This window comes from Peromyscus leucopus, chromosome 13 (genome assembly GCF_004664715.2).
Source record: "Peromyscus leucopus breed LL Stock chromosome 13, UCI_PerLeu_2.1, whole genome shotgun sequence".
NCBI classification, from domain to species: Eukaryota; Metazoa; Chordata; class Mammalia; order Rodentia; family Cricetidae; genus Peromyscus; species Peromyscus leucopus.
Genome location: NC_051074.1, coordinates 57,957,007 through 57,984,357, shown reverse-complemented (window position 1 = coordinate 57,984,357; position 27,351 = coordinate 57,957,007). Strand labels below are relative to the sequence as shown.

Sequence of the window (27,351 nt, the reverse complement as noted above, 5' to 3'; positions counted from 1 at the left end):
CACAAAAAGCTTTAGCAGGCACCCCACTTAAGACAAAGACCTCTCCAAATGATTCAATGCCTAACACAGCCAAGCTCGCAAGTCACGAAGAAATGGACTCATGCATGCCAGTAATGAACGGCTCATGGAGTGGCAAAGTGTACTTCTGTGTTTCCAGAAAGAAAGAAAAAGAGAATACATTAATGTTTACTGGACATCTGCAATGCAAGGGACCCCCCCCCCCCAATCACCATTGCCAAAGCAAAACAAAACCAACCACAAGAGGTGAGGTGATTATTAATACATCCATTTATTTTAAAAAAGGAAAGAAATTTCTGCCAAGAGATAAACTGTCCAAAGTCTCTCCATTGGTTAAAGAACTCATGGAGGCCAGCTGTGAATTCTGACGTCCGTCCACAACACCTTTAAACTTACCGGAAGTGTCCTACACTGATTTCCTTTCATGTCTCATCCACTATGTGTCTCTCTCTAACTGCTCCAATGCTGACCTGTGTGTGTGTGTGTGTGTGTGTGTGACCTGTGGTATACCACCTTCTCAAAGGCTGAATGGCAGCTCCTGTCTCAATCAGTGCCACCCTGAGACTCGAGTGCACACATGTTCGCCTTCTCCAGCAGACAGTCCCTTCCTTCAGTTTTCTGCTTCTGATGACTGTCCACCTTTGTTTGTGACAACTATACTTTATAAAAAGAGCATTCTACACTGGTGACAATCACTGAGCATCACGTACCATGTTGCACCTGGCACAATCCAATGTATCACCTACTAGTTTATAGCCTGCTTTGGCAATGACAATTTATAACTTTGAGTTTTACATTTCATGGTCTCTCTCGGGACTTCATTCTTTCTGAATCCTCTGAGCATTTGGCTGCATTAACCACACCTCCCAGGAAATGGACTCCCCTGGAAACATTTTCCTAAGTCTACTCCAGATCCACTCCGCCTTTCACTCACTCCCCCACCTAAGCACAAGCCTTAGATACCAGAGTTCATCCTGTTTTATCCTCTCGATACTTCCTCCGATCGATACTCCAGACTGCAGTTCTCATGACACTGAATTCCTGGCAGTTAATCTGTATGGTCCAATTGTCCTTGGTATCTGCTAACTATATTTTCCACTTGTCTTTGGGTATCTCAGACTGAGAGCCCCCAAATGTCTCAATAAAACATGTAATAAGTCAAACTCATCTTAATTTCTCTACAAGTTAAACAAACACTCTTCCTTTCTTGGCAAGTGATGCCAATATCTACGGGGCATTGTGGGCAAAAAGACCTTCTAATCTGCCTTGGCTTTTCCTTACCTGGCTCAGTCCTAACGTCTCAGCATGTTACATGCCCATCCAGTTTGCCGTCAAACTGATCTTCAGACAACAGGCTATCACAGGCATCTTACTTTTTGCAAAGTTTCAGAGGTTTCTCCAAAAGCCAATTTTCTAGGCATGGTTAGCAGAGTCAAATGCTAAAGAAGTGGTCCAAAGACAGGCCAGTGGGCTGAAATTCATGAATTTATTAATGACCTTTATCAAAGCAGGGTCTGTACTGAGTGGGTCACATAGAAATACCTCAGTCTGGCCCGAATTTCCAGAACTGCCTTCTGCTTCTGTTCTTTCTCCTCACTATTCCCATTGTCTGTGGTTAGTACACGCTACCCCTCTAGCCAGAATGTCCTTCTGTCTTTGGTCCATGTGGGGAACTTCTAGTTCTTGATTTTTGTTTGCCTGTTTGGTCCCCCCACCCCCACCCCACCAAGTGCTGGGGACCAATCCCAGAGCAAAGCAGTACATTATCACCCAACGAAATTTACAGCCCCGCCTGGCAAATCTCATTCACCCATCCTCCAAGGTTCCCTCATACCTGTTATCTTAATCCTCCCTAACAAGTGTTCCCACACCCACACGTTCCCAAATGTCTCACCATTACAGCACTGACCACTGAGCTTCAGAGTCACTGTTGACTCACCACCTCACCCCGAACCCTTCCAGAGTAGAGACGATGTTATTCATCTTTAAACCACATGGTCTAGTTCAGTGCTTGGATCATAGTTGGATGCTCAATAAATCTGTGTTACACAGACAAATTAATAGAGCTTTTCCTGTTTGCGGTGTTCAATTAGACTGCAGCTTTATTACCACAGCAACGTGTGAGAACACATGCTACACATTAAAGAGCATGGCAGCTTCCAGAGACACATCTGAAGTCTGGATTTCTACCGAAATAGTTTTAAATTCTATAAAAGTCTGAACAACACCGCCCATAATAAAGATGTAGTTGATGTTCTGCCAGCATCATGGCTACCTTCCCTAAAAATTCACTTCCACAAAGCTCCGCTTACACCATTTACTCACCCAGCCATTCACTGCCCCTCAGTTCATGTCTATCTCTTCCAAAAGGATTCAGATAAGTTTCATCTGCCCAATCATCTCCCTCGTACTGTCTCATACAATATGGGGAAGATACCCAAGTCCATTGTGCTAAATAATTTAAATTCTATATCATTTCTTGAGAGTGGAGACATTGCTTTTATTGTCTATCAAGACTGTATCCTCAACCAAACTTTTAAAATCAAAAGAGCTCACCTAGTATTTTGTGCCTAATATTTTCCAAGAAACGTTAGACACTAGGCAGCAAAATTCAAAGTAAATTCTACAGTGGAATGCATTATACTGTTGCAGAATATTTGTATACACTGTGAAGATGAATCTTTGCCAAGTCACTTTCTGTGATACTGAGAACTGAACCCTGGGCCTCATGCATGCCAGATGGGCATTTCTACCACTAAGCCACACCCCCAGCTTTTTCCAAGTCACCTTCTGATTGGTTTAATAGAGAGCTGAATGGCCAATAGCTAGGCAGGAGAAAGGATAGGCAGGAATTCTGGGGAAAGAGAGAACTCTGGGAAGAAGAATGGCGAGTCACCAGCCAGACTCAGAGCAAGTACGACTTGCCGTACTGAGGAAAAAGAAAAGCCACATGGCTGAACATAGATAAAAGAAGCAGGTTAATTTGAATTAGAAGAGCTAGTTGGGGACAAGCCTAAGCTAAAGGCCAAACTTCCATAATTAATAATAAGTCTCCATGTCATTATTTGCAGGCTGGTGTTCCAAGAGAGTCCAACGAGAACACTTTTTACATTATACTACTAACACTTGTCCTCCTGTTTATTATCTTTCAGTCAATGAACGTGCAAGGAAACAAGTCACAAGGGAAAAAGTAGCAAATATCACACAGTGTGTACCTGTAGGCAGAGCACTCCCGACTTGAGCTCTTAGAGCATTCCCATGTACAGCGGACAGACAGACAGACAGACTCACCCGGCTTGTGCTCTTAGAGCATTCCCATGTACAGCGGACGGACAGACAGACTCACCTGGTGAGTTCTGGGGAGATGACACTGGGGAACCTCGCGGGGACTGACAGTAGCTGGGGTGGAGTAAGGCATGTGGAGGCACATATGACATTATCTCTTCCTCAAACAAGCTAGGGAAAGACACAAAACAGAATATACACATTAGCCAAAGAGGCCCAGAAGACCGCTTCCACAGTGAGGGAGGAGGATGGGGGAGGGGGAAAGGGGGAGGGGGTAGGGGAGGAGGCGGCCTCCTGTGAAGCCTCTTGTGTTCTCCTCCATAATGATTTAACAGGTAGTTTCCTTCCACAGTTTCAGACCTGGAAACATCCATGTACAGGTAAAGCACAATTTTGTTGTGGCATTTTTAATGTTCTCTGTAAGTAGTTATTATGCTTGAGTTTTACCCACCTCCCTCAATCAACAATACTGTGATCTGATATCTGTGTGGATACATAAGGATCTAGAATATTCCTTTCGCTGGCTGTATATCAGGCCATTCTATGGACATACTAGTTTATTTATCCCTATTTTTTTTTTTAATATTTACCCTTTCCCCATGTGGTAGTTTGAGTGTAATTGGCCCCCATGAGCTCACAGGGAGTGGCACTTGGGGGTGTGACTTTGTTGAAGTAGGTGTGGCCTTGTTGGAGGAAGTGTGTCACCGTGGGAGCAGGCTTTGAAGCTTCCTATCCTCAGGATACTGCCCAGTATCTCAGACCACTTCCTGTTGCCTGCGGATCAAAATGTATTGTACTCCAGCACCATGTCTGTCTGCACGCCACCATGTTATACCATGATGATAATGGATTAAACCTCTGAACATGTAAGCCACCCCAACTAAATGTTTTTCCTTCGTAGGAATTGCTGTGGTCATGGTGTCTCTTCACAGCAATAGAAACCCTAAGACATCCCAAGTGTCTGCTTTTTATCATCAATGGCACTATGGATGTCCTCCTCTACATGGAATCTTCTTCATGTGTGAGTTTCTTTATGTGAACGTGATATACACACAAAAGAAGAGTTGCTTAGTAAAAGCACATACTAACCCAACCCAATCCAACTCCCCAACCCCCACAGCAAGCCCTGCAGTTCAACTAGAATTGTGGCTAGTTACATATCTACACATAGGATGGTATTTGACCAAACATTCACCCTGACATTTTGTATGTGGTTAAGACATCTTCAAAAAGCACACACACTCACTTTGATGGACTTCAGTATTTACAAAAAAATGAGGGAATAAACCAAATCACCATCACACAACGGTAAAAAGTTAAGGACAAAGGAATTTTAAGTGCAGACATAAGGTCATCTGCCTTAAAAAACAAACAAACAAACAAACAAACTAATATTATTTGAATTCAGTTCTTCTTATATTTTAATTTTTTATGAATATTATTCTAATATAAACCTACATGTATATTTACATCTTCTAACATGGATTTTTCACTATCTGCTTTCAAAGATGATGACATTTTCTAAGTGTTTAATCTGCAAAGACTATGAAAATGTATTTGAAATATGACAAAATTGGGGATGGAGTGATGACTCACTGTTGACAGTACTTGCTGTTCTTATAGAGGGCCTGTACTCAGTCCCCTGTACCGACATGGTGGCTCACAACCCTCTATAACTCTAGTACCAGGAGACCTGACTCGCTGGCCTCTGCGGGCACTGCCCACAAACAGTGTGTATACACACGTCGGCAAAACACCCAGACAGGTAAAAACAGATACATAATTCTTAAAAATATGAAAACATTTTTAGCTTTTTTAATCATACAAGATGTTGCCAATTTGTGTACCAGAGAAGTTGTCCCAACAGAAACTTCAATCTCCCCAAACCCGATAGTAGGAGAGTGCCTCAGCCCCACTGGGTATCATCAGACTTTTTAGGTGTTAGGATTCTGCCGCCACTCCAGCTGCATGACCGCACATGCGCAGATCAGGAGCTAAGCAAGGGGTCTTGCATCTTACATCATCCCTGTGCTACGTGACTGCAAGTACACTTGCACAATCATGCAATCAGCGCATGCGTGGCGTAGCTCCGTAAGCCTAACTGCGCATGTGCACGGGAATCCTTAAAAAGCCAGACACAGACTCGTTCTCTCCTGTCCCCACTATCCCCGCCCCCTGCTCTCTGCATGTGCTTCTTCCCCAGGCCTGGTTCTTTTGTGCCCCCCTACCCCCAATAAAGATACTGGGTTTTGTTGTGGCTCACGGCCAGCACCGCTTATCATTTCTTTAGGTTCTACAAATGTCACGTAAAATGGTGGCTCATTGTACAAAACTGCATCTTCAGGTCACCAGCGTCTTCCCACACATGTATTAACCAAATCCTCTTCAGTTCCTGTGAGAGGCCACCCATTTCCTTCACCCAGTTTTTGTTTCTCTTCTTTTAAAATAACTGAAAGTCATTCTTCACCTGCTCATTATCTGTTGTCAAAATCACCCCTTCAGCTTGCTACATTTTTCATGCCTTTACTTGTGGCATCTTTTGTTATACAACTTTAAAATGTTTTCCTATGTCCAAATTTATTAACTATTTCCTATGTGACTCCTGAAAAAGGTACATTTTAATGAAGTTAGTTATTGAAAGAATATAGGAAATGAATAATCAATAACAAAGTTAACATCATTTAATTTCTTTATGTTTTATAATAGTAATAGAAAAATACCTTTAAATGGGTTCAATTTGATTTGAATAATGTCTCAAAGCTACACAGTCTCACACTGTGGCTCACTGACAATCAAATACATTTGTACCAGAACTGATTCTGCTAAGAAATACAACCCCAAAGAGACACAGATTCACCCAGTAAGTATACAGCAAGTATACCTTTTAAGTGTATAAAAAAACTAAATGTGACAAAAAAAATCCCACATTTCCAGTAGGTAGTAAAAACTATTTATTAGGTAAGTACAGATAGTATATTGTACCACTGTGTACTATAAATAAGTACATTTAATAACTCAAATGAATTGATGGTCTAGAATTGACTGTCATAACTATAGAATTATTAGGTCTTCAACTTCTTCAAATGCCCTTTAGTTTCCGTGAACATGCTAATTTTCCCAAGCAAAAGACAATGTAGTCTTGCTCATTATTTGTGAGATTTTTAAACACGTCCATATTCAACCATGTATCATATAAGAATTTCATGTAGATGATGGCCTTTGACAAAGTACAAACATTTTAGCTATAATTAACTAAAATGTTTAAGACTATACCATCTAAAGATTATTTCATTAAAGACAGATGGAGAATAAGACTGTTAGCCATGGTCACACCATTTTGAAAAGCTTTTGGTCTGGTGTCACTGAGACCACAGTAATCCAAATTGCAGACTTAGTTTCTTAATCCTTGAATCTGCCCCCTGCAGACACCCTGCTAATGGCTGGTCACTCTGTTTATTCATCACCTGACATTCTCTTACCTACTCCTCACCATTCTTCTTCACTCCTGGTAATGGCGATTTCAGGCCCAAGGGTCACTTTTCAACTTCCTTCCCGCCTCCCCTTCTGCCCTGTAACTAGCCAAGCGTGTGTGCATATGGGGGCTCTCGTTCTTAGGGATTCCCCTCTAGAGAGCTGTTTTCTCCCAAATAAAAGCCTGTGTTGTCTTAAGTTGCTTCTTTCCTTGTCTGCCTTTCCTGCTACTGACCTCTTCAGAGACGTCTGGTACTTGTTTTTTATTAATTTATTTTTATAATGAAAGTATACACTTTGACAGAAACATCATATTCTGGCATTAACAGACCAATAGTCTTCCTGACTATCTGATAAGCTATACCATTTTCAGAACTAGTTCAGTGTACCTCAGTTAAAAGGGTCGCCTGATAGATTGAGAAGTGACAGCCTGTCCCCAAGGGTCTTCAGAGTTAAGGGAAGAGAAACAGTTTGGGGCAGTGACTGCACCTTTGGAATCTTGTTTCATCCACAACAAAGGACTAGCAAGAAATATGGCGACAAACACTAGGAGGGAGAGAATCAGAGTCAGGGTCAAAAGAAAAAGAAAAGAAAACAAAACAAAACCTACAACACCTTGTGGCCTTTGGCACTCAGGGATAAAGAACTCACTGCCTGAGTGGCCAGCTGTCACTACTGCCTTTGATCCCAGGGAGACCATATCCAGGGCAGTTTCCCAGCCAATGGGTCCTGCAAATCGTTGTTGTAGTTGTGATTTGCCTATGCTTGATGGATGATCTCAAACACGAGAAAGTTTTGTGAAAACTTTACAGTTGCCCTGCCAAAGTACTCTAAAATTTAAAACCAAACCCAATTTAACCACCGTGAAGGAAAATGCAATGGGTCAGTGCCATGAACTCCATCAAACTGGCAAGACCATTGACCAAACTTCAACTTTTCATTTCCCAAACCTAAATTCTCAAAACCATAAAGTAAATAAGCTACACCTAAAATCTAGCAAAAGGAGACAAAGCACATTTTAAGCAAAAAGAAAAAGTGGAAAGAAAATATAGACATGACCTCTGCTCTGGGCTGAGGGGTGAGCTGCATCGATTTATATGGCTGCCTTCTGTCCCACTCAAGGAGTGGGACATTTGATTGGTTTGTCTTTATAACCTCTCCCTTTCCCGGTGGTGTAAAAGCCTGAGTAAGCAAGTCTTGGGGGTACTAGACATAATATGAAATGAATTATTATGAAAGCTGCATCCTAAATCTTCAATGTGACAATTTCCTTAAGACTTTGAGGAGGAGGGGGCCATTTTTAGGCTATCAACACAGGCATGTTATTTTCTAAAATGTTCTGCAGTATCTGACAGCAGAAAACTTCTACCTGAAGTCCTAGTGTTCCATACCTCAGTAACATGACCAGGTCTGCATCACTCGAAAGCCGCACCAATCCAGGGGTCCCTTCAGTTCGGATAAATTGTATCTTCTCCCTGTTTAGTCAAGGAAACAGTGCAAATGTATGTATCAGGCTTTGGAATGTAACTTATTACATAACCACACTTTCTATCATGGCCGCAGCATTTTGGATACCTATTAAATGGCACTGTGCTATGGAACCTTAGGAATACAAATCCCCAACAGACACAGTCCTTGCTTTTGAGAAGAACTTTGTGGGGCTGGAATGAGGTAGTAGAATGCATGCCTAGCATGCAGAAGGTCCTGAATTCATCCCCAGCACTACAAAGAAAAACAAAAAAAAAACAACAACAAAACAAAACATATAGGGAAAGGAGCCCGTGGGCAGCAACAACTTCTAATGTTGGGAGAAAATAATTATTTTATTGCTTCGAACACTCCTTATAGACAGACAGTACTGCTCCTAGCTAGTAAAACCAGTCCCCTTTCTGGGTTAAGGCCACCTGTGAGTTTGAATCTAGCAACAGTTTTAAAGGGCGGTTCCCTGTTCTTCAAAGAGCAGCCACCCAGATTTGTCTTCTGCCGTTCCAAAGGTGTTGTGTAGGGACATCCACCTACTTTCCTGAAAAATGAACTTGTAAGTTACGTGTGGCAAGCTCTTTCATACTTGAAAACAGACAGTACTTGTGCTTGTAAAGAACATGGCTATGTTAAATAACGAAAAACAGAAACATTCTTAACTATTAAGACTTGTAAAGCAGATTGTGTGTATAATGTGCAAATGTAAACAGACCTCACACACCAGATACAATGCTGTTAGTGGGTGTGTGAATCAGTGGTGGCATGCTCAGCTGGCACATACATACAAGGCCTTGGGCTAGACCCCTAATACAGTATGTATATACACACACACACACACACACACACACACACACACACACACACACACACATGCTGCCATGATACGTTATTTCTGCCATTATCCGTCATGTGGTGACACCTTTGGTTGTACAAATTAAATGTTTTCTTGTTCTTTTTCTCATTTATCTCATGTTATTTCAGAGCACACCATAGCGATGTATAAGAGAGGAAAATAAAAGTATAAGCTATAGCACTGGAATCATTTCATTTGGTCGAACACAGAAGCCCCTCTGGGTGCTAAGGATAAGGCATTCTGAGAACTGCAGCATAAAACCGGATGCATCTCTGGCTACTCACGGAGATTTAGTTCTTATCGGTAGAGTGCTGTGTTGCTCTATGTGGCATTTTCCCTGCATCTTAGGTTCCTAAGATCCGAGACGCCTTATTAAGATTCTCTACAGAGTTGAAAGCCATGAGGGGAAGCTGAGGTTCAACTGTCCAGATGAAAAGTCCCCGGACACAAAGAAACTGACTTGCCTCTAGTCACACAGCTTCGAGGGTTAGGGAACAGGGTGCAGGCCCTGGTTTCCTCTGGGTAGATCTATTTCACAGTTATTAGTGCAGGAAGCGCCCAACTTTCATTGTTGTTAGAAACTTTTCTCTTCTGTCCTTTAAAGTCAGCAAGAGAAGACATGAGACTTGGACATTGCTTTTTAAGAAATATGCTTACGATGCTCAGTTCCCTGCAAAGTCACGTCACCTTGAAGATCGGAACCAGGAAGGGCAGCATCCCAAGACTGTTAGCATCACATTTGGAAGCACGTGACGGAAATCAAGGCCCATTCATTATCTGGCGAATTCTTTTATAAGAGATCTAAGAATTAGCTTAAAAAAAATCTAAATTAGAAAAAAATCTTATCTTGTAGAAAAATGAACAACTCCTTAACCTAAGAAGACAAGTCCTGTGTAAGGGTGGATAAGGATCTGCTTTGATCGTGAAGCTATCTCTAACAAATATGCGCTTTATCTCTTCAGCCCATCTCCACAAAGAAGCAAGGCAAATGGAGCGAAAACAAAGAACAGGCGGGCACTCGCCCCAGCTGTGATCACTGGAACCGGACAGAGCGACGATACAGATGCTGTGTTCTAGGCCGCAGCATGGCCTGCAGACATCCTGTGAATAAGAGGGACATCATATCGCTCATCTGAGTCACAAGGAAGACACAGTGAAGGGGAGAAAAGAGGCTGGCATCGGAGGCAGGATGTCAGGAGGGAAACTGCTCATCACTTTCTACATACTAACCACTAGGCAACAAAAACAACTGGTTTTGATTTTTCAGATGAGAACATACCGAGGCAGGCTGAGACTAGTTTTCTACCAGGCCACTATGTTTGTCACAGTGACAACCTATGGGTCATGCTTCCAGGAGAAAGCACTGGAGCACACCATCTGGTATCTACTGAATTAAGTCTGTCTGTCTGTCTGTCTGTCTGTCTCTCTCTGTCTCTGTCTCTCTCTTGTTATTTTGTTTTTTCAAGACAGATTTTCTCTGTGTAGCCCTGGTTGTCCTGGAACTCGTTTTGTAGACCAGACTGGCCTCAAACTTAGTCACATGATGATAAACAGCCACAACTGTCATCTACAGTATCCAAAATATGCTTCTACCTTTTCCATGGGTTTGATCACCAAAAGGAGAAGACTCTTGCCTCCTGAGTGCTGGGATTAAAGGCAAGAGCCAGCATACCCAGCTCCTTAGTACTTTCTTATACTAATAGTCACACATCTTTTCTTCAAAGATTTCTTAAGCACTAGTTGTGCTGGGCACAGTCTTCCACAGACTTGGAATCCAATAAAGAAAATCACAAAATCGTCTGTCCTGGAGCTTATGGTGCTATAGAAAACCAAAGGCGCCGGGTGGTGGTGGCGCACGCCTTTAATCCCAGCACTCGGGAGGCAGAGGCAGGCGGATCTCTGTGAGTTCGAGGCCAGCCTGGGCTACCAAGTGAGTTCCAGGAAAGGCGCAAAGCTACACAAGAAACCCTGTCTCGAAAAACCAAAAAAAAAAAAAAAAAAAAAAAAAAAGAAAAAAAGAAAAGAAAAAGAAAAAAAAGAAAACCAAAGGCAATTCCCAGTATTATATAAAACCATGTCAAGTGCTCTGTTCATCTAACTGAACTGTCTTGGGCCTGAGCTGGAGTTCTTTCTAAAGCCTTTTCATGTGAAAACAAAAACGAGCCTAGTTTATTGATGATTAAGAGAATGGACTAAGGGGGAGGAAGAAAGAATTCAGCAGCGTCTCAGAAATGGCACATGCTTCCCAAGAATGAAGAAGGAAACGCTCCTTGGTAATCAGTGATTTGCCCAATATCCTATAGACCAGTGTTCCTCAAACTGCTACCTTCGTCTACTAGAAATCTGCAGACATGGTCCCAGATTCTGCAGCGAGTTTTAGGCGTCTTCTCCTTTTGGTGATGAAAACCACGAGGATGAGAGAAACATGCTGTGGATACTGTGGATGACAGGCGGGACTGTTTACCACCCTGTGACTCCACGTCCCATGACGTGCAGCTACAAGACAAGCACTCGGCAATTAGACACGGACTCTTCAAGTGCTAGCGAGCAGGGCTGTCTGCCCGTCCGCCCCCAGGGCCTTGGTGTCAAGTCTGACAACTGGAGCTGTTCGCAGCTCAGGCACGATTCTGATACCGATCGGAACGACAGAACCTCTCTACTGCACCATGAATTGATTATCGCGAAAATGATCAAGGGAAGCTAAGTAATATCAGTTGCCATAGGCTGAAGAGAAAAAGGAAGAGATGGACTTAAAAAGGATATCATACAGTTACGCTAAATAATGCATGGAAGAGGGCGTGTCTTAGCCTACGGAAAGCTGTGCAGTGTCCTGCAAATAGAAAAGTGGAGGTGGGATCCACACACCGTGGGATACATTCCCTAACATTGTCACTGTGATATCTGGGGGTATTCTAAGTAAACTGGTGGGCTAACCCACTGAGCCAGGTAATAGGCGGGAAGATGGCGGCCGGGAGAGTGCCAAGGACGCACGGCACAGGCCACCGAGGCCAAAGCAGAGGACTGAGTCAAACACTGGAGAAACGCAAGGCAAGTGGTTCTTTCTACTGGCAACAGTCTCAACATCAATTATTTGACTCCTGAAAAAAAACAAAACAACAACAACAACAACAAAAATACCTCAGGTAAGTATTAATTCTACTGCCTCTCAGCATTCTGGCAAAGGTAAGTCTAGAATCTGTGTGTATCCATTGAACATGTGATAATGCGCAGATCTACCCTTGGACAATATATTAAGTGGATACTGGAAGCAGGAATACGGGACAGGAGCTCACCCACTCTCTCGACACATCACCCTAGTAGTACAGTACCTCCAGAAATAGCACACCTTTCAGAGGACTTACAAAAAAAAAAAGAATTAATTTACATCATATTAATTTTCTTAGTTTTAACTTAAATTTATACATCTCTTGGTTTATGGTTCATAAAAATTATAATCATAGGAAATTGATATGCATTTTATATTTAAACATATTTAAGTTTCTTCAGAATAAAAGTGGCTGCAGTCAATGTGATTGACCTACAATACTTCTTTTCCTTTTAGAAAATGAGGTTTTGACTCATATGAATTTCCATAAAGCTACTTAGCATTTGGAATTAATATAGTTTGACTATAATTAGAGGATTCTGAATATTACTTTAATATATTTATTCAAATTTATTCTGTTAATGTATAGAATTGAAAGGATCCTAAAAATCAAAAACCGAACCAAACCAAACCAAAAAACAAACAAAAAACCCTTTTGCCCCACAGTAGCGTGCAGGCTATTAATCCCAGCACTTGGGAGGCAGAGGCAGGTAGATCTCAAGTCCAGCCTGGTCTACAGAGTGAGTTCCAGGACAGCCAGGACTACAGAGAAAAACTCTTTCTCAAAAAAGCCAAAAAACAACAACAACAACAACGCCGGGCGGTGGTGGCGCACGCCTTTAATCCCAGCACTCGGGAGGCAGAGCCAGGTGGATCTCTGTGAGTTCGAGGCCAGCCTGGTCTACAGAGCGAGATCCAGGAAAGGCGCAAAGCTACACAGAGAAACCCTGTCTCGAAAAACCAAAAAAAAAAAAAAAAAAAAAAAAAAAAAAAAAAAAAAAAACCAACAACAAAGAAAGAAAAAAAGAAAAAAGAAAAAGAAAAGAAAGGATCTTATTCAATCTTAGATTCCTTTTGAGATATGAGTTTCTTGAGGGCAAAGGTCCTTCCTCCTATGTGCCTCTGGCCACATGCTTCATGGTGTTTTATACAAGGGAGAATTCAGTAAAATACCAGGCACATGGTCAGCTAATGCCAGAATAACAGACTCCTAACACCTACACTGCATGCTGGTCATGAAGAATATTGCTATCATTTCCTGCTGTGGCAGGAAAACAAACACAATCAGGGGGCTGGCTTCAGATTCCAGACTAAATTGGAATCCACCTAGGACAGCGAAGAGGCAGGTATGGGAGGGATTAAAGGGAAAATGCTAAACGGCATTGAGGACAGGGGCAGGGGACAGTGGCCTGTGTGTGCTGCCTCTCACACTCAGTCAGTCACCACTTCCTCCCAGGGCACAGATTTGCCTCCCGAGAGTGACTCTCTCGCAGAAAGGAGGTCATTTGAGGACAACGAGCACTGTCTTAAGACCGGAATTCCCACAGAAAACATTCTCACAGAAACCAGTCCCCTCTCTGGTCTCGCAGTTTAAGAAGGGCACGTGTTGAGGAAGGATCAGTGCAGACTCTGCATATCTGGGTTCCGGCAAAGCACTCAGTAACACACTTGCAAACACATGTGCTTTTAAAACTGCCTGAGGTGGTGGTGTTAGAGGATTGCTTGGCGTTCCCTAGTGGTACATAGCCAAGAAAGGAAAACTAGCGATGGACATTGATGGCTATCACAGTCACAGGACGGTCTGCCTTGACAGATGACCCACAATAGAAAGGTTTGTTTTTTTTTTTTTTCCCTACTCGCCACTCTGTAGGTTGTAGGTTTAGAATGTGACTCTTCTGGACACACAGAAATGACATGAGTTAGCCACATGTTGAGGATATCTTAGAGATGGATATAAATCATCTATAGGCCAAGGGCTAAGACTTGCTTAACTGTGTTTCTTCATCTTAAAACAAGCAGTTTTAGGATGCAAATACTTAGCCTGGAGCTTATTATATTGTAGGCCCTCCAAAGATTTTAAACTTGCAAGCCTGTTATTAGATGGGCCGCATAGATATTTATGCTTTTTTTTTTTTTTCAACAGAAGGCTTTGTTGGAAAGAGAGTCAAGCTAGGTTTCTGGAGATCTACTCTTTTCTGTGCTGATATTGGCAATTCATTCAAATCATACTGCTCGTTCACTCCGCAGATTTGTATTGAGGCTTTCTGTGAGGAATAGTAGATTAGACACTGACCTCTCCATAAAGTCAGATGATGCTATGAGTATCAGACAGTTCATATGAAGGGCTTATGTTTATCACAATTCAAAGGTGTCAGGAATCATGCATCCAATAAAATTCTATGGTCCCTCCTTCCCTCCCCGCCTCCCTCCCTCCCTTCCTTCCTTATAATGCAAGGATCAATATAACAATGCTAATGCCTTCAAAATATTTATTTCTAGTTTTAATTACATGTATGTGTATGTGAGTGAGTGCCAGTGTCCATGGAGGCCAGGGACATTGGAACCCCTTGAATTGGAATTACAGTTAGTTATGAGCCACCAAATGTTGGGAATCAAACTCAGGTCTTCTGAAAGAGTAGCAAGTACTCTTAAAACAGAATCATTACTCTAGCCCCACAGCTTTTTATTTAGATTTCTGTTACCTATGGTCAACCATAGCTCAAAAACACTAAATGAAAAGTTTCTAGATATAAACAAATTCATGTTTTAAACAACTTTTATTAAAGCATATTGTTATACTTGTCCTACTTATTTTGGAATTGTTACATTCTTGCTGTGCCAAATTTCTAAGTCAAATTTTATCACAAATACATATCGTGGTATATAGAGAGTTCTTTTCCATGGGAACCATCAGGCAAATACTAGGTTCTTAGAACTTCTTCTCTACAGATCATAAGAAACTTCAGAACAACCAAACAATTTTGGACTCTGGAAAAGGAGTTTAACTATTATGTGCCAAAACATCTAGTTACAATACATCTTTCTGAAGGCATTTCATAGCTTGAACTCTAAGCCCATGATTCTAAAGAATCAGCACCTATGAAAACCAGAATGTATGATGAGTTTTGTATTTCTATGAATTATAGTATTTTGTTATGCATTTGATAAGAAGTATTTTAATTGAGAATATATCCATAAATTGAAACTATAACTACCTGTACTTTGGCTTTCAAATAAACATATCCTCAAAATGCAAAAAATGAGACACAAGTATATGTCAAAAGCCTAGCGCACACATATAAGTTAGCACGTATATTCAAATAAGGTGTGAATAGCAACTCTTTTGTGAAACTTTAGCCCTCAGAAATCTCTTCTGGATTTTACTCAGCCTTCTCTCTCTCTAAGACTGATTTCATTGTATGTATATAAAAGACTTTAGAGATAGGAACTGGTGAAAATCACACCAGCAAGTCATCCTTCACGGAAGTTAATCATGACCTAAGAGGCCCTGGCTGCAGTTCAAATGCATGCACGGAATTACATGGTTGCATTAATAGGTATGATGAGTCTCAAAGCTAGTGGCTTTAAAAATCTGGAGATGTTAAGGACAAATTATCTTAAACTCGGTCTCAGTAATGCAATCGAGGAGAAAAATGACCGACAGCTAACATCTAGCTTCATGTACAGCACGTTTGCTTTGCTTACACACTACCCAGCGCTTCATGATCCTTACTCATCCGCTCTTTAAAAGTGAATGGTAGAAACCCGTATCCTTCTCTCAGAGTAATGCCTTGAAAGACTCTCAACAGCTTCATTCAAAGTCCCCTTGAGTGGTAAGTAAACTGTAGAGTCAGAATTCAAAAGTAGGTCTGTCAAATGTGAATTCTTAAGACATGTACCTAATTACTTCCCAAGAGACATAACTTCTGGTCTCCTAGTGAGAGATGAGAATCTTCTACCAAAGTTTCTAATGACCATTAATATGTGTTGTTTATAATAATTTTAGTGAGGTGCTTTTAAAAATTCAATAGTTATCCCTATGTAAACGGTCTGCAGGGAAATAATAGTCCCTATCTAGATTTTCTATTATTTAAATTGAGTCCAGCAGCAAGGATCACAACATCACTATGCTCACATCTTTGCATCTAAGTGAGCAGCAAACAAGTCACAGGAGACTGGGAGGCAGAGGGAGGCAGGCCCTGGCAGGAGCAGGCCTCACGATCAGCAGGGGTCAATTCCAGTTGCTTAGACAGAGAGTACAGATGATAGCTGAGGTCAATATTTCCAGCTCAGTTTTTGTTGTTTGCTTGTTTTGGTTTGTTTTTCTCTTTCAAATAGAGTTTCTCTGTGTAACAGCTCTGGGCGTCCTGGAACTCACTCTGTAGACCAGTCTGGCCTCGAACTCAGAGATCCTCCTGCCTCTGCCTCCTGACTGCTGGGATTGGCAATTATGAACACCAGGATTGGTTTTACTTAAGCTAGCTTTTGGAAACTTTTAATTTTAAAACTCTACAAATTCTATAATTTTCTTTAATTTCAAGGCAAGTGTAATTTTAAAATATAATCACAGCCAAATTAAACTACAAAAAAACCTGCAAGTTTCTCCAAAAAAAAAAAAAAAATGATAGAAAGGAACAGAAAAGGTCCACAGTTGTGTTTCAATCTTGGGTAGTGAGCTGAGGCACAGGCCTGTTTGATTCTGGTGGCTCAGAATTTCTTGGGACCTCCAAGTCATTTCTTTATTCGTGACTTAAAATACAAAATGGATATATTTACATAAAATGAAAGAAAATCTCACAGACCATTCTCATGGCAATGGACTCTCCATACGAAGCCTGTGTGCGAAGAAGAGTCAGTCTGCAGCCTGCTGCTGCCTGGGAAAACAGTGTTGGTAGGGATCAGACTTCCTGGCTGGGCCTAATAACCACCACAGAGGGAAATTCATGATCCTTGTTCACAACAGAGTAGTATACAAATGCCAGAACTAAAAAAATGTATGGAATTTTTATGTGTTATATTCACTCAAAGTATTATAAAAGGATGTTTTGAATGAAGATAGTTATATTTTGATACAATCTTTTGAGTTTTTCATTTTGACTCTTATCTTCACATACACTAGGTATCTTGGTATGATTATTATCTTCCAATGCAAAGAAGTAGTATAATTTAACAGTCCAATAGGGGCATTTCCCCTCAGAAGTGGTAGCAAATTTGGATGCTCATATTTTTAAAAAATTATCTTATTTTTAATTATGCATATGTATGTGGAGGTTGGGATGTACATGTGTGATCTCAATTTCCTGAGAAGTCAGAAGAGGGCATCAGATGCCCTGGAGCTGGAGTTACGGGTGGTTGTAAGCCACCCAACATGGGTGCTGGAAACCAAACCTGGATGCTCTGAGAGAGCAGTACATGGTCTTAACTACTGAGTCATACCCCCCTAGGACATTCATTTCTTAACTGGAGAAATAAAGCCCTTCCAGGACTAGGGATTTGGAGTGACAAACTGGCACCATTCTAACCTTCTGAGAGGTTAGAGAGAACCAACGTCATCCTGGACATGGACAACCACAGGCGTTCTACATGAAAGGAGAAAAATGGAATCTCAAGGGAGACTGGGTCTCAGTAAAGCCGAATCGATTGCTTGCTCTGCTCTGACTTAGGAGGAATAACAAACAACAGAAGGAAAGCACAAAGAAAGAGATACCCACTTCAGTCTCCCAGTGGTGTCCCTTACTCAAGGGACAAGGAAGGCTTCTGCTTCTCTCCAGTGGCTGTGCTATCAATGAGGAGGAATGCATGGGAATCTGTATTGGTGTGGGTCGTCCCTGGCCAGGCAGGAACACAGAGTTTACAGACACCTGTGAGCACAAATTACCCATGGGTTCCATTCCATATGTCTGTTAGGTCTGGGAGTTCAAGTCTTTGTTTTCAAGACGGTGCTATTGGGAAATGCTGTGGACTTCCAGAAGATGTTTTGAGGCAGGTTCTTAAGTCATCAGGATTGTGCTCCCAGTGGGGACTGAGAGACCCTAGCTCCTAAACCTTGCTTTCAGCTCCCAGCTGTGAGGTGAGCATTTAGCTTTCTGCCATTCCCATCTGGTGACACCTACCCCCTAGTAGGACCAAAGACCAGTAGGTCCACCAGATCAAGGACTAGAAACACCACAACTACAGTAAGCTTTTTTTCTTTATAAATCAATTATCTCGGGTATCTTGTAATGACAGCTGACTAACACAATGTAGTATCAAAAATATCACTTAAATCTGAGATTAAAAACCCCAATTTAGACTCCATCCCTACATTGGTGGGAATGTTCCTTACGATGCAGTTTTTAACTATAGGAGACAGAATGTTCTCTCAGATATGCGGACTTCTCCTTTAGGGTGTTATGATAAGCACATGAAGGCACAGAGTGATACATACTGGGTGGGGGAAACAGAATTATCTCATCGATTTAAGTTCCTGCTTCTTCACTGGGCTGTCATGCTTGCTGATGCTTCCTGTGGCCACAATCTGCACAGTCTCGACTCATAAACAGATGGAAACATCTCAAACATTATGAAATAACTTCTCCATAAGAGATTACCATGGGAGATCTAGGCAGAATTATGGTTAACTGGGGACCCTGAAGGGCACTGAAAAGGCTAAAATCTTCAGCCTTCTTAAGAGTAAAAAGCAGAAAGAAATCAAAAAGCTGGCTGCTATCAACTGCAGCTTCCCACCCTCCCTCTAATAAGATTGTTACCATTCTTCTAAGTCATTACAGACTTGTGGTAAGTCAGACGCCCTGTTCAGGTAGATTAAATCATTCAGCTCCCCCAAGGTGGAGATTTAAAGATATGCTAATTACTTTAAATAATAACCTAGAGTGCAGAGGAAAAAAAGTACAAAACTTCTTAAGTATTCACGTTCTTAGTCTGTTTTGTGGGGGATGGGATGCATCTCTCTCTCTTTCTCTCTCCCCACCCTCTCCCTCTCTCTCTCCCTCCCCCTCCCTTTCCCTCTCTGTGAGTGTGTGTGTGTAGGAAGTAAAAATGAGAGGAAATGGAATTTTTTTTTGTTGTTTTTTTGCTTTTTGTTTTTTTTTTGTTTTTCGAGACAGGGTTTCTCTGTGTAGCTTTGTGACTTTCCTGGAACTCACTTGGTAGCCCAGGCTGGCCTCGAACTCACAGAGATCTGCCTGGCTCTGCCTCCCAAGTGCTGGGATTAAAGGCGTGCGCCACCACCGCCCAGCAGGAAATAGAATTTTTTAACCTCATGATTAACAAGAGAGGAGGAATTTGTTTTGCTTTGAGGAGGTCCAGGATCTCTACGATCCTTAATTAGAATTGAAGGTTAAACTCACTTCTGCAATTTTATTAATCTCTAGGGGACCATGGATTGCTGAGGGGATGCCCTAAGGAAGAAACATTCAAAATCCGTTTTTGTTTCATTTTTTATCGTTTTTTTGGTGATGAAGAACAGCATGTTTATGTGAAGACAGCATTGGGACTCCATTGTGAGCTCACTTTGTGGAACCAGGATTCTAACACAGGCATCATTTGCATGCCAGACTTAAAATTTTGCCTAGTTTCTAGGCTTCAGAAACATAAAGTTTCTGAAGGTAAGGGCTGTGTAATAATATTGGCAATTAATTTATTCACTGCATAGAAAGTGCTTTAGCTATCTGAGCAGCAAGGAACAGACCTCAAGGGACAGGTAAGCCAGATGTGATCTGTAGCAGAAAGGATCTACGAATCTAACTGAAAAATGAGAACTTGAAAATTCAAATTAGAGCAAGAAAGTCACATAGTCAAGAATACAAAGAACGATTTCACACATCACACGATTAATCATCAAATTAGCGTCTAGCCAGGTTATTATACCTGGCCGTGCTGTAGAATTACATGGAGAGGCAAAGAAAACAGTGCCTGGGCTTTACCCATGCTTCTGGGATGGCGTTTCTGGAGACGGTATGGAAGGGAGAAAAATGTGTGTATGTGTGTGTGTTGGGGGTGAGGCCCAGCTGTGGTGGTATTCTAATTGTACTGAAATGTGATTTTGATTGTATGTTAATAAATAAAGTTGCCCGGGGGTCAGAGCTATTAGAGCCGTAGACAGAGTGTGGCGGTGGTGGCGCACGCCTTTGATCCCATAGATCTCTGTGTGTTCAGGGATACAGCCAGCATTGGAGACATATGCCTTTAAGACCTGGGGGGCTGTACATACAGACAGTGACGAGGCAGTCACGTGTTTGGGTTTACAACCAATGAGAAGGCAGAATGACTATGAAACGACTTACACACAGGGAAATAGCTCTCTTTCGGGAAGCTGGGACACAACAGGAGGAAGGGTGAGATTTTAGCTCTGAGCTCTGACCTCTGACCTCTTGGCTTTCTCTTTTACATTGTTTCTGTGTTTCTTATTTAATAAGATGGTTGGTTACATCTACACCCAGCACTTTGCATGTTCTAAAGCTCCTACATTATTTGGGTGAACACAAGGTGGGTAAGTTTTGAGAACCACTGCTATACCCTAGGATGACATCATTAGCAAACGCATTTCTACCACTAAAGGTACTGTGTAAATCAAGGGGGCACCGAGTAACGTAAGATTTCCCTTTTGCTGCCGCCAGTGACGCACAGCACCCTGAAACTGGGAAACCCCATCCTGTATCAGGATCTAAGAGCCACCGTGGAGCTGAAAGGTTTCAAAAGCAGAGAGCTTTAAAAGAAAGCCCCTGCTTGACAACCCACAAAGCAGCTGGGGTGGCAGGGAAGAGGAGCACATATTCAGGAAGGGACAGGGACACGAAGCATGACATCGGAGGAGGATTCACACAGAGGAATCAGATTCTCTCCTTGGGTTCCACCATGTTTTCCTTAAGGAAAGGTGGAACGTCAAGTCTGGGACTTGATAAATCTCAATTCAACTGAAACCCACTCTTGTTGATTTAAGCTGCACTTAAAATGTCTGTCTGTTTTTTTTTTTTTTTTTTTTTTGCAAGCTGCAATGGATTCTCGGCCGTGTGCATTTGTTTCCTTTTGCTATTTCCTCTGTAAGGAAGATTCTAGTTTATTTAGCCAGTCTGACTCAAACCCTGTCCTTAGCAGAGACACTGGGACTACAACAAGCCGGTATTGATGATAGAACATCTCCATCTATCTTTGTAAACATCAGAAGGAAATCAAGATGACTGGTGGGGCCACTAAGATTTTATTATGTTGGTGCTAATGTCCCTTGGAACAAATCCCAACACCCTGGTTACCTGAGTGAGTGGTTTCTAGTAAGATCAGGCTGACGCTCTTGGAGAATTTCAAAGATGTTGGGTTGACGCAAAAATGCAACAATTTTGTCATTGTAGGCTGGAAAAAAAAAACAAAAACAATAATTCTTTTAAAAAAAATCTACTACTACTTCTTTGATGATATAAATTCAGACTTTAAAAACTATGTTTTATGGCTAATATTCATTTCACCCAAGTCCTCAGGTTGGAGCTGTTCTGCCCCTGGGGCCATAGATGCTTACATTCCACTTCTGTCTAAGGTGTTACATGATTCTCGGTTTACAACCGTTACATGCTACCTGCTGTTCTTTTTTCACAAGTTGCTAGGCAGGGCTCCTGCAGGAAGGCTCCCCCTTCACCAAGACCTGACAGCAGACCCTGCAATCTAGACGCCCTGCCCCCATACCCATCCACCCGGCACCCCAGCCACCTCCTGAGGCTTGGAAACCAAGCCCTAGCTCTGTTTGGACCTAGAGAGAGTGAGAGAGCTCTCACTGAACAAAGCGCCGTCACTGGACCAAGAGGAACCTCAGCAGGCAGGGAATCTGGCAGCCCTCATTAGACCAAGAGTGGCTTTCTGAGAAGTAGAATCTGCCACCTCTCATTGGACCAAGAGAGGTTTCCTGAAACACAGAATCTGTCAGCTCTGACTGGACCAAGAGCCCTGATAAGACCAAGAATGGATCCATGAGTCACAGAATCAACTAGCTTGGGTCGATCCAAGAGCAGCTCCCTGAGACACAGGTCCACTTAGACCAAGAGCTATTCTTTTTTCATTTCATCTGATGAACCATTTTTACTTTCAAAGATAAGATTAGTTTTTACTAACAAGATTCTAGATATTCATAATTTTAAAGTTACCAAAAATCAACCTGAAAACCAGGCATCATGGTATGGGCCTATAATCCCTGCACTTGGGAGACTGAAGAAGGAAGACTGAGTTCGAGGCCAACCTGGGCTACATTGTAAGACTCTGTCTCAAAATTCAAGCCAAACCAAAACTACCACCACCACCAAAATGCCAACAGCAGACAACCTCATAGAAATGACAACCATAAGAAGTGGGAAACCAACTTCTGGCTGAATAGGAGCTAGCCAGAGAGGTAAAGAGGTAGAACTAGAGATCCCATCAAATAATAGTCACCAGTAACAGTGACCGCTACAGCCATGGTGCTAATGACCAGCCAGCTGTTCTCTAACTCTATGTGGAAATAAATGCCAAATGCGAACAGCTCCGCCCCAAACACACTGTCTAAACAACTGCAGCTCAATCCACCAACTCCAGGTAAAACACACAGTTTTAAACAATCTACCACCTACTTAACACGGCTGTAGACATGTCAAAATTGCTCATGAAATTTTATTAGGGGTTCCATTATTACCTCTTCTGTCAGGAAAATGAATCCATATACTTAAGATTATTCTGCTTAGTTATATTACTAGTAATCAGAAGTAGGTAATAAATATGATCCAGAGAACCAAGGTTAGAGCACCTGAATTCACAAAACAACAGAAAGCCCAGTAATTCTATAGGTAGCTGCATTGGAAACACCACACTGTCTATACACACATATTCTAGCTAAGTGTTTTAAAGGCTTTTAAATGCTATCTGTTAAGACAGAATTCTAATGTCAATACCAGGGGTCCCTAAAGGAACATTTCATGACATGTGAATGGAAGACACTTTTGCAATGGAATTGTTTTTATATTCCACCCAAAATCAGAGATGAGATACTTCTTATGCAATAATTTTATAGCTCTTGAGAAAGTTCTGTATGTAGTATTTATTAACACGTTATATATTAATAATGAATGACATTGTAAATGTAGACAGACATCAACCCTAGATATCTTATCTGGTGGTTGTGAACTTCTTTAGGTCATGAGTATTACACTGTATTTGTGACGAAGGGATTTGCGTGTGTGTGTGTGTGTGTGTGTGTGTGTGTGTGTGTGTGTGTGTGTGTGTTTCTAGGGTAGAGTGCCAATGCACCCCGACCACCACCACCACCACAAATGATATGGTCAAGTTTCCCACATTTTGGGAAATCACAGGGCCAGCTCATCTGGAGGACAATGGGGGTGTCTTGCCCTGGGAAAACCATTTTCACGATCACGGTATCTCCCCTGCCAGGGAAGTATCTTTGTTTTTGATGCAGAAACAAAGAGAAAGCTCTTCTGCTTTAAGGTGGGGAGGGGGGTCCGTCTGCCTCGTAGCAGATTGTCCATTCTGCATGCCTGAGGGGCTCCAGATTGAAGACCATGAACACACTTCAGCTTCATCATTTTAACAACAGCTCGAAATGGTTTTCAGACCTGTAAGCCCACATCTACTTATCTCAGCTTACTCTTCTGGAGGCTTCACTGCTTTCTATTTGTTTTAAAAAGCCCTTAAGAATGTGGCTAGTGTATGAGGCTACCAGAGACTCACATACCACTTAAATTCTATCTCAGGATGCGATATATTCTAATTATATGTTTGTTCAAATGCTTAATTTACAATGATTGCATATTATCTCATTAGTTTTTCTTACCTTCAGCAACCCAATACTCGCTAAGTAGGACTACGGGATTTTATAAGGCAGAAGCTCTCGGAGACTCAAGAGACCGGGGTTTTGTGGTAAGTTTCTTAAGGATAACGCAGTAGTTTTTGACACCCGGTAAAGAGTGGAAGGCTGGCGGGAGGCACACGTTAGCACAGCATGCACTCTCCACAATGCCACGGTGGCACAGAGAAAGATTTGTAGTAAGAGCTAACCTACCCACTGGAACCATGTCCTGGTACTGCGGCCTGCTGACTGTATTGAACGTACTGGACGGTCTGGGAAGAACTGGTGGTCCCGCATGCCGAGAGTCTTCTCCTACCTGCGAATGCAAAGCAACATTTATGTCCACACCAAGAGCCACAGGGCTTCGCGCTGGCATCTCAAAACCGCGTTGTTCAAAACACTTATGGAAAATAACCCGGTGACCAGAACGGGTGCCAGCGACGGGGCTGACACCAGATCTGTGAAAGGTCTGCTCTTAAGGCTTGATGCTGGTGAGGGACACAGGCCTGTCCTTGACAGAAGTGGGGGTCAGTGAGCAGGTGTGGCTCAGTAGTTCAATCTGCTTGTAATCACCAAGTCTGCAGACGCAAAAGCGTAGACTTGTTGCTCAGGATCATGTGCGCGGATAGAACCCCAACTGCCATAATGCAGTCCAAGGGAAGAGCTGGGTGATACAACTCGTTTTGGGGCTGTGCCAGGATATTCCTTCTTTTACTTAGCCAGGTAGACGAGGGAATTCCCTGCCTCCGCAGAGGAGGAGCTGAGCGGCAGCAATCTTCCTGTGGGGGCTGTGCATTAGGACATTATCTCCTCAGAGGCAATTTTATATGCCCATTAGAGGCCCTGGCATAACAGCTCTTTCTGGTTTGAGCCTCCCACACCAGACAGCTAACAGGAGCAGGTGTGCAAGCTCTAAAAATGGTTTCCCTCGCCTGAATTATTCATTGTATCTCTTACAGGTTTAGAAACCCCTACAAATAGACACCCCAAGCCACTCATCTCTGCTCTTACCGGGAAACTCTAACATTGCTTTGGCCTCTTTCCTAGCATTTTCTCTCACATTCCAGAGGTCGTTTGAGACAAGTATCATGGCCATGAGGAGAGGACAGGAGGTGATACTGGATTGACACATTGGTGCTTTTCAAATGGAGCTCCCATCTCCTCCTGCCGAAATCTTCATTGCCATTTTATCATATTGCATCTGCTGGATATTTGTTGAGGCCCTTCCTACGGCCCTTCACATTAGAAACAGCCTTTCTGCCTGCCCTCCCCTGCCTGCTTATCCTTCAGGAATGCTCTCCCTCACTCTTCAAAGTACAGTTCAAACAGCCCCGTCCTCCACGCAGCCTTTGCTTCTCTCCAAGCGGAGCTTAAATACAACCTTCTCCTCTGAGCTCCCATGGTGCTCCACGCGTATTTCAAAACTAGTTGTTATTTCAAAACTAGTTGTTATTACTAATAGTTTTACGATTTGTTTCCCCTGGTCCAATAAAGCTGGAAACAATAAACAAGAAAGCCCACATTATTATCTCCAAGAGTGACTAGGATGTAGCTTTCTTTCTCAGGTCCTGGAGAACTGTAATGTTGTAGATTATCGTGGGTGGTGGGGTGAGGGTGCCGCGGTGTGCGCGTGGAGGTCGGAGGGTAAGTCTGAGGAGTGAGTTCCCTCCTTCCATTCTTTCATGGGTTCCAGGGATCTAAGTCAGGCCTCCAACCTGGGCAGCAAGAGTTTTAGACCCTCTGCCCCAGCATCCTCGTGGGCCCCTTAAAAGTTTATCCAGAGGTTTTCACTCTTCTTCTCATCCCTTTAAAAGATAGTTTTAAATTTTCTCTCCACATTAAGAATGTGGGAAGTAAGTGTTAGTTATTTATATTCTTCACACTCTCAACCACAATGTGTCTGTACCACAGACAGTGTTTGTTTCCACAGCAGAGACACCGGCATGTCTACTGATTGCAGACACTGCTGAACGCAGCTGAGACGGCGTCCGTGAAGACCCACTGCATTACCAGAAGTTTCTCAGCCTGCTTCTTCAGGGTTATTGGCTTCATGGAACACAGCTGGCCACTCTGAGAAGATCCAGTTATTATCTACCCATCTTCAGGCAGAGGACTTAGCGTTTCAGACACTTCCTAGAACAGCCAAAGGTCTTGAAGACTTCACTTCTTAAAACCAGACCACAAGACAGTGCTCAATTCCTCCAAGAAATACAGGTAATGCCTCAAGCTGTAATGCTTCCGAAGTGCTGGCTCACAAAGAATATTCTTTGAGAAAGGCTGGACGATAACGTGGCGGCATGCTGGGCCACTCTCTGGTTCACTGTTCCGTTCCCATCAACAGGAAGAGAGGTTCATTAGGTTGCTAACATACTCTCGAGGGGCCCTCTTCCACTCCTAGACCATGAAAGTAATTAAAAGTTCTGGGGCAGAGGCACCAAAAGACAGTGCAAGTACAGCTAGGAATCTCTTGCTTTTCCCAGAAACATCATCCCGGCTAGACAGGACAGCCAACCTCAGCTTGTGAGGTCACCATACAGGAAAGGGTTAAAGTGCACTGTCCGAGTGATAAAGCCAGGCAGAGCCCTAATCATGGTACACATCCACTCAAGGTCCAAGGGTGAGAGTTCGGTGGTATTTGGTAAGACATATGCTGTAAGTGTCCTCCAGTTCACTACTAATGGTTTACAGGACAGCATGATAAAGATTTATTGGCTGCTCATAAAACATAAATATTTTCATGCATACCTCACCCTGCATTAGACTTATATATCATTTTTATATGAGCTTCTCATGTATACTCTTCTATAAACAGTGAGCACATGATGCATTAAAGCACAATGAACAGCATGAGGGGAAATTCCAGGGGTGGAATTTTGATGAACTCAATCCAATTATTTATTGCATTCATAATTTTTTCTTATAATGAAGCCCTCAGAATATTTGACCTACAATATAATATTAGATATACGATATGCATTTAGAAATGGCAGGCAGGAAAAAGAATCTTAATTCCATTTGTCTAAGGGAATTTTTAGAAATTATGTACGCCAAACCACAGTGTGCCCTCAAAGCATAAACTTATATTAAGGAGAAGAAATTTCAACCACAAACAGTCCTTCCATGCATGTAGGTTGGTGAAAGAAAAGGGAGACAAGAAGGGATTTTTGTGTTTGGGGCGAGGGTACTGGTGCGCCCCCGTGTGGTTACCATAGACCACTGCACACTGGCAAAGAAGAATGCAGAGGAGTCCGGTCCGTCTCAGTTCAGACCATTTTCCCTGGGCAGCCGGCACATAAATCACTTCCGTCAAATACATTC

The 27,351-nt window shown here is 42.4% G+C and overlaps 1 protein-coding gene and 1 non-coding gene across 4 annotated transcripts in view; both read right to left on the bottom strand.

The window, feature by feature from the left end:
• Positions 1-27,351, bottom strand: part of Hecw2 (HECT, C2 and WW domain containing E3 ubiquitin protein ligase 2) — a 362,611-nt gene that overhangs the window by 50,810 nt on the left and 284,450 nt on the right. For all 3 annotated transcript variants that reach the window (XM_028886428.1, XM_028886412.2, XM_028886448.2), the window contains 4 exons: positions 24,247-24,349; positions 21,467-21,563; positions 8,166-8,249; positions 3,365-3,474 (listed from right to left, as the gene is read on the bottom strand). In XM_028886428.1, coding sequence (XP_028742261.1) covers positions 3,365-3,474; positions 8,166-8,249; positions 21,467-21,563; positions 24,247-24,349 — 394 coding nt within the window. The remainder of the gene's footprint in view (positions 1-3,364; positions 3,475-8,165; positions 8,250-21,466; positions 21,564-24,246; positions 24,350-27,351) is intronic.
• Positions 23,459-23,626, bottom strand: LOC114705478. Its single transcript, XR_003736398.1, has one exon. It is a non-coding gene; the product is annotated as a U1 spliceosomal RNA (small nuclear RNA).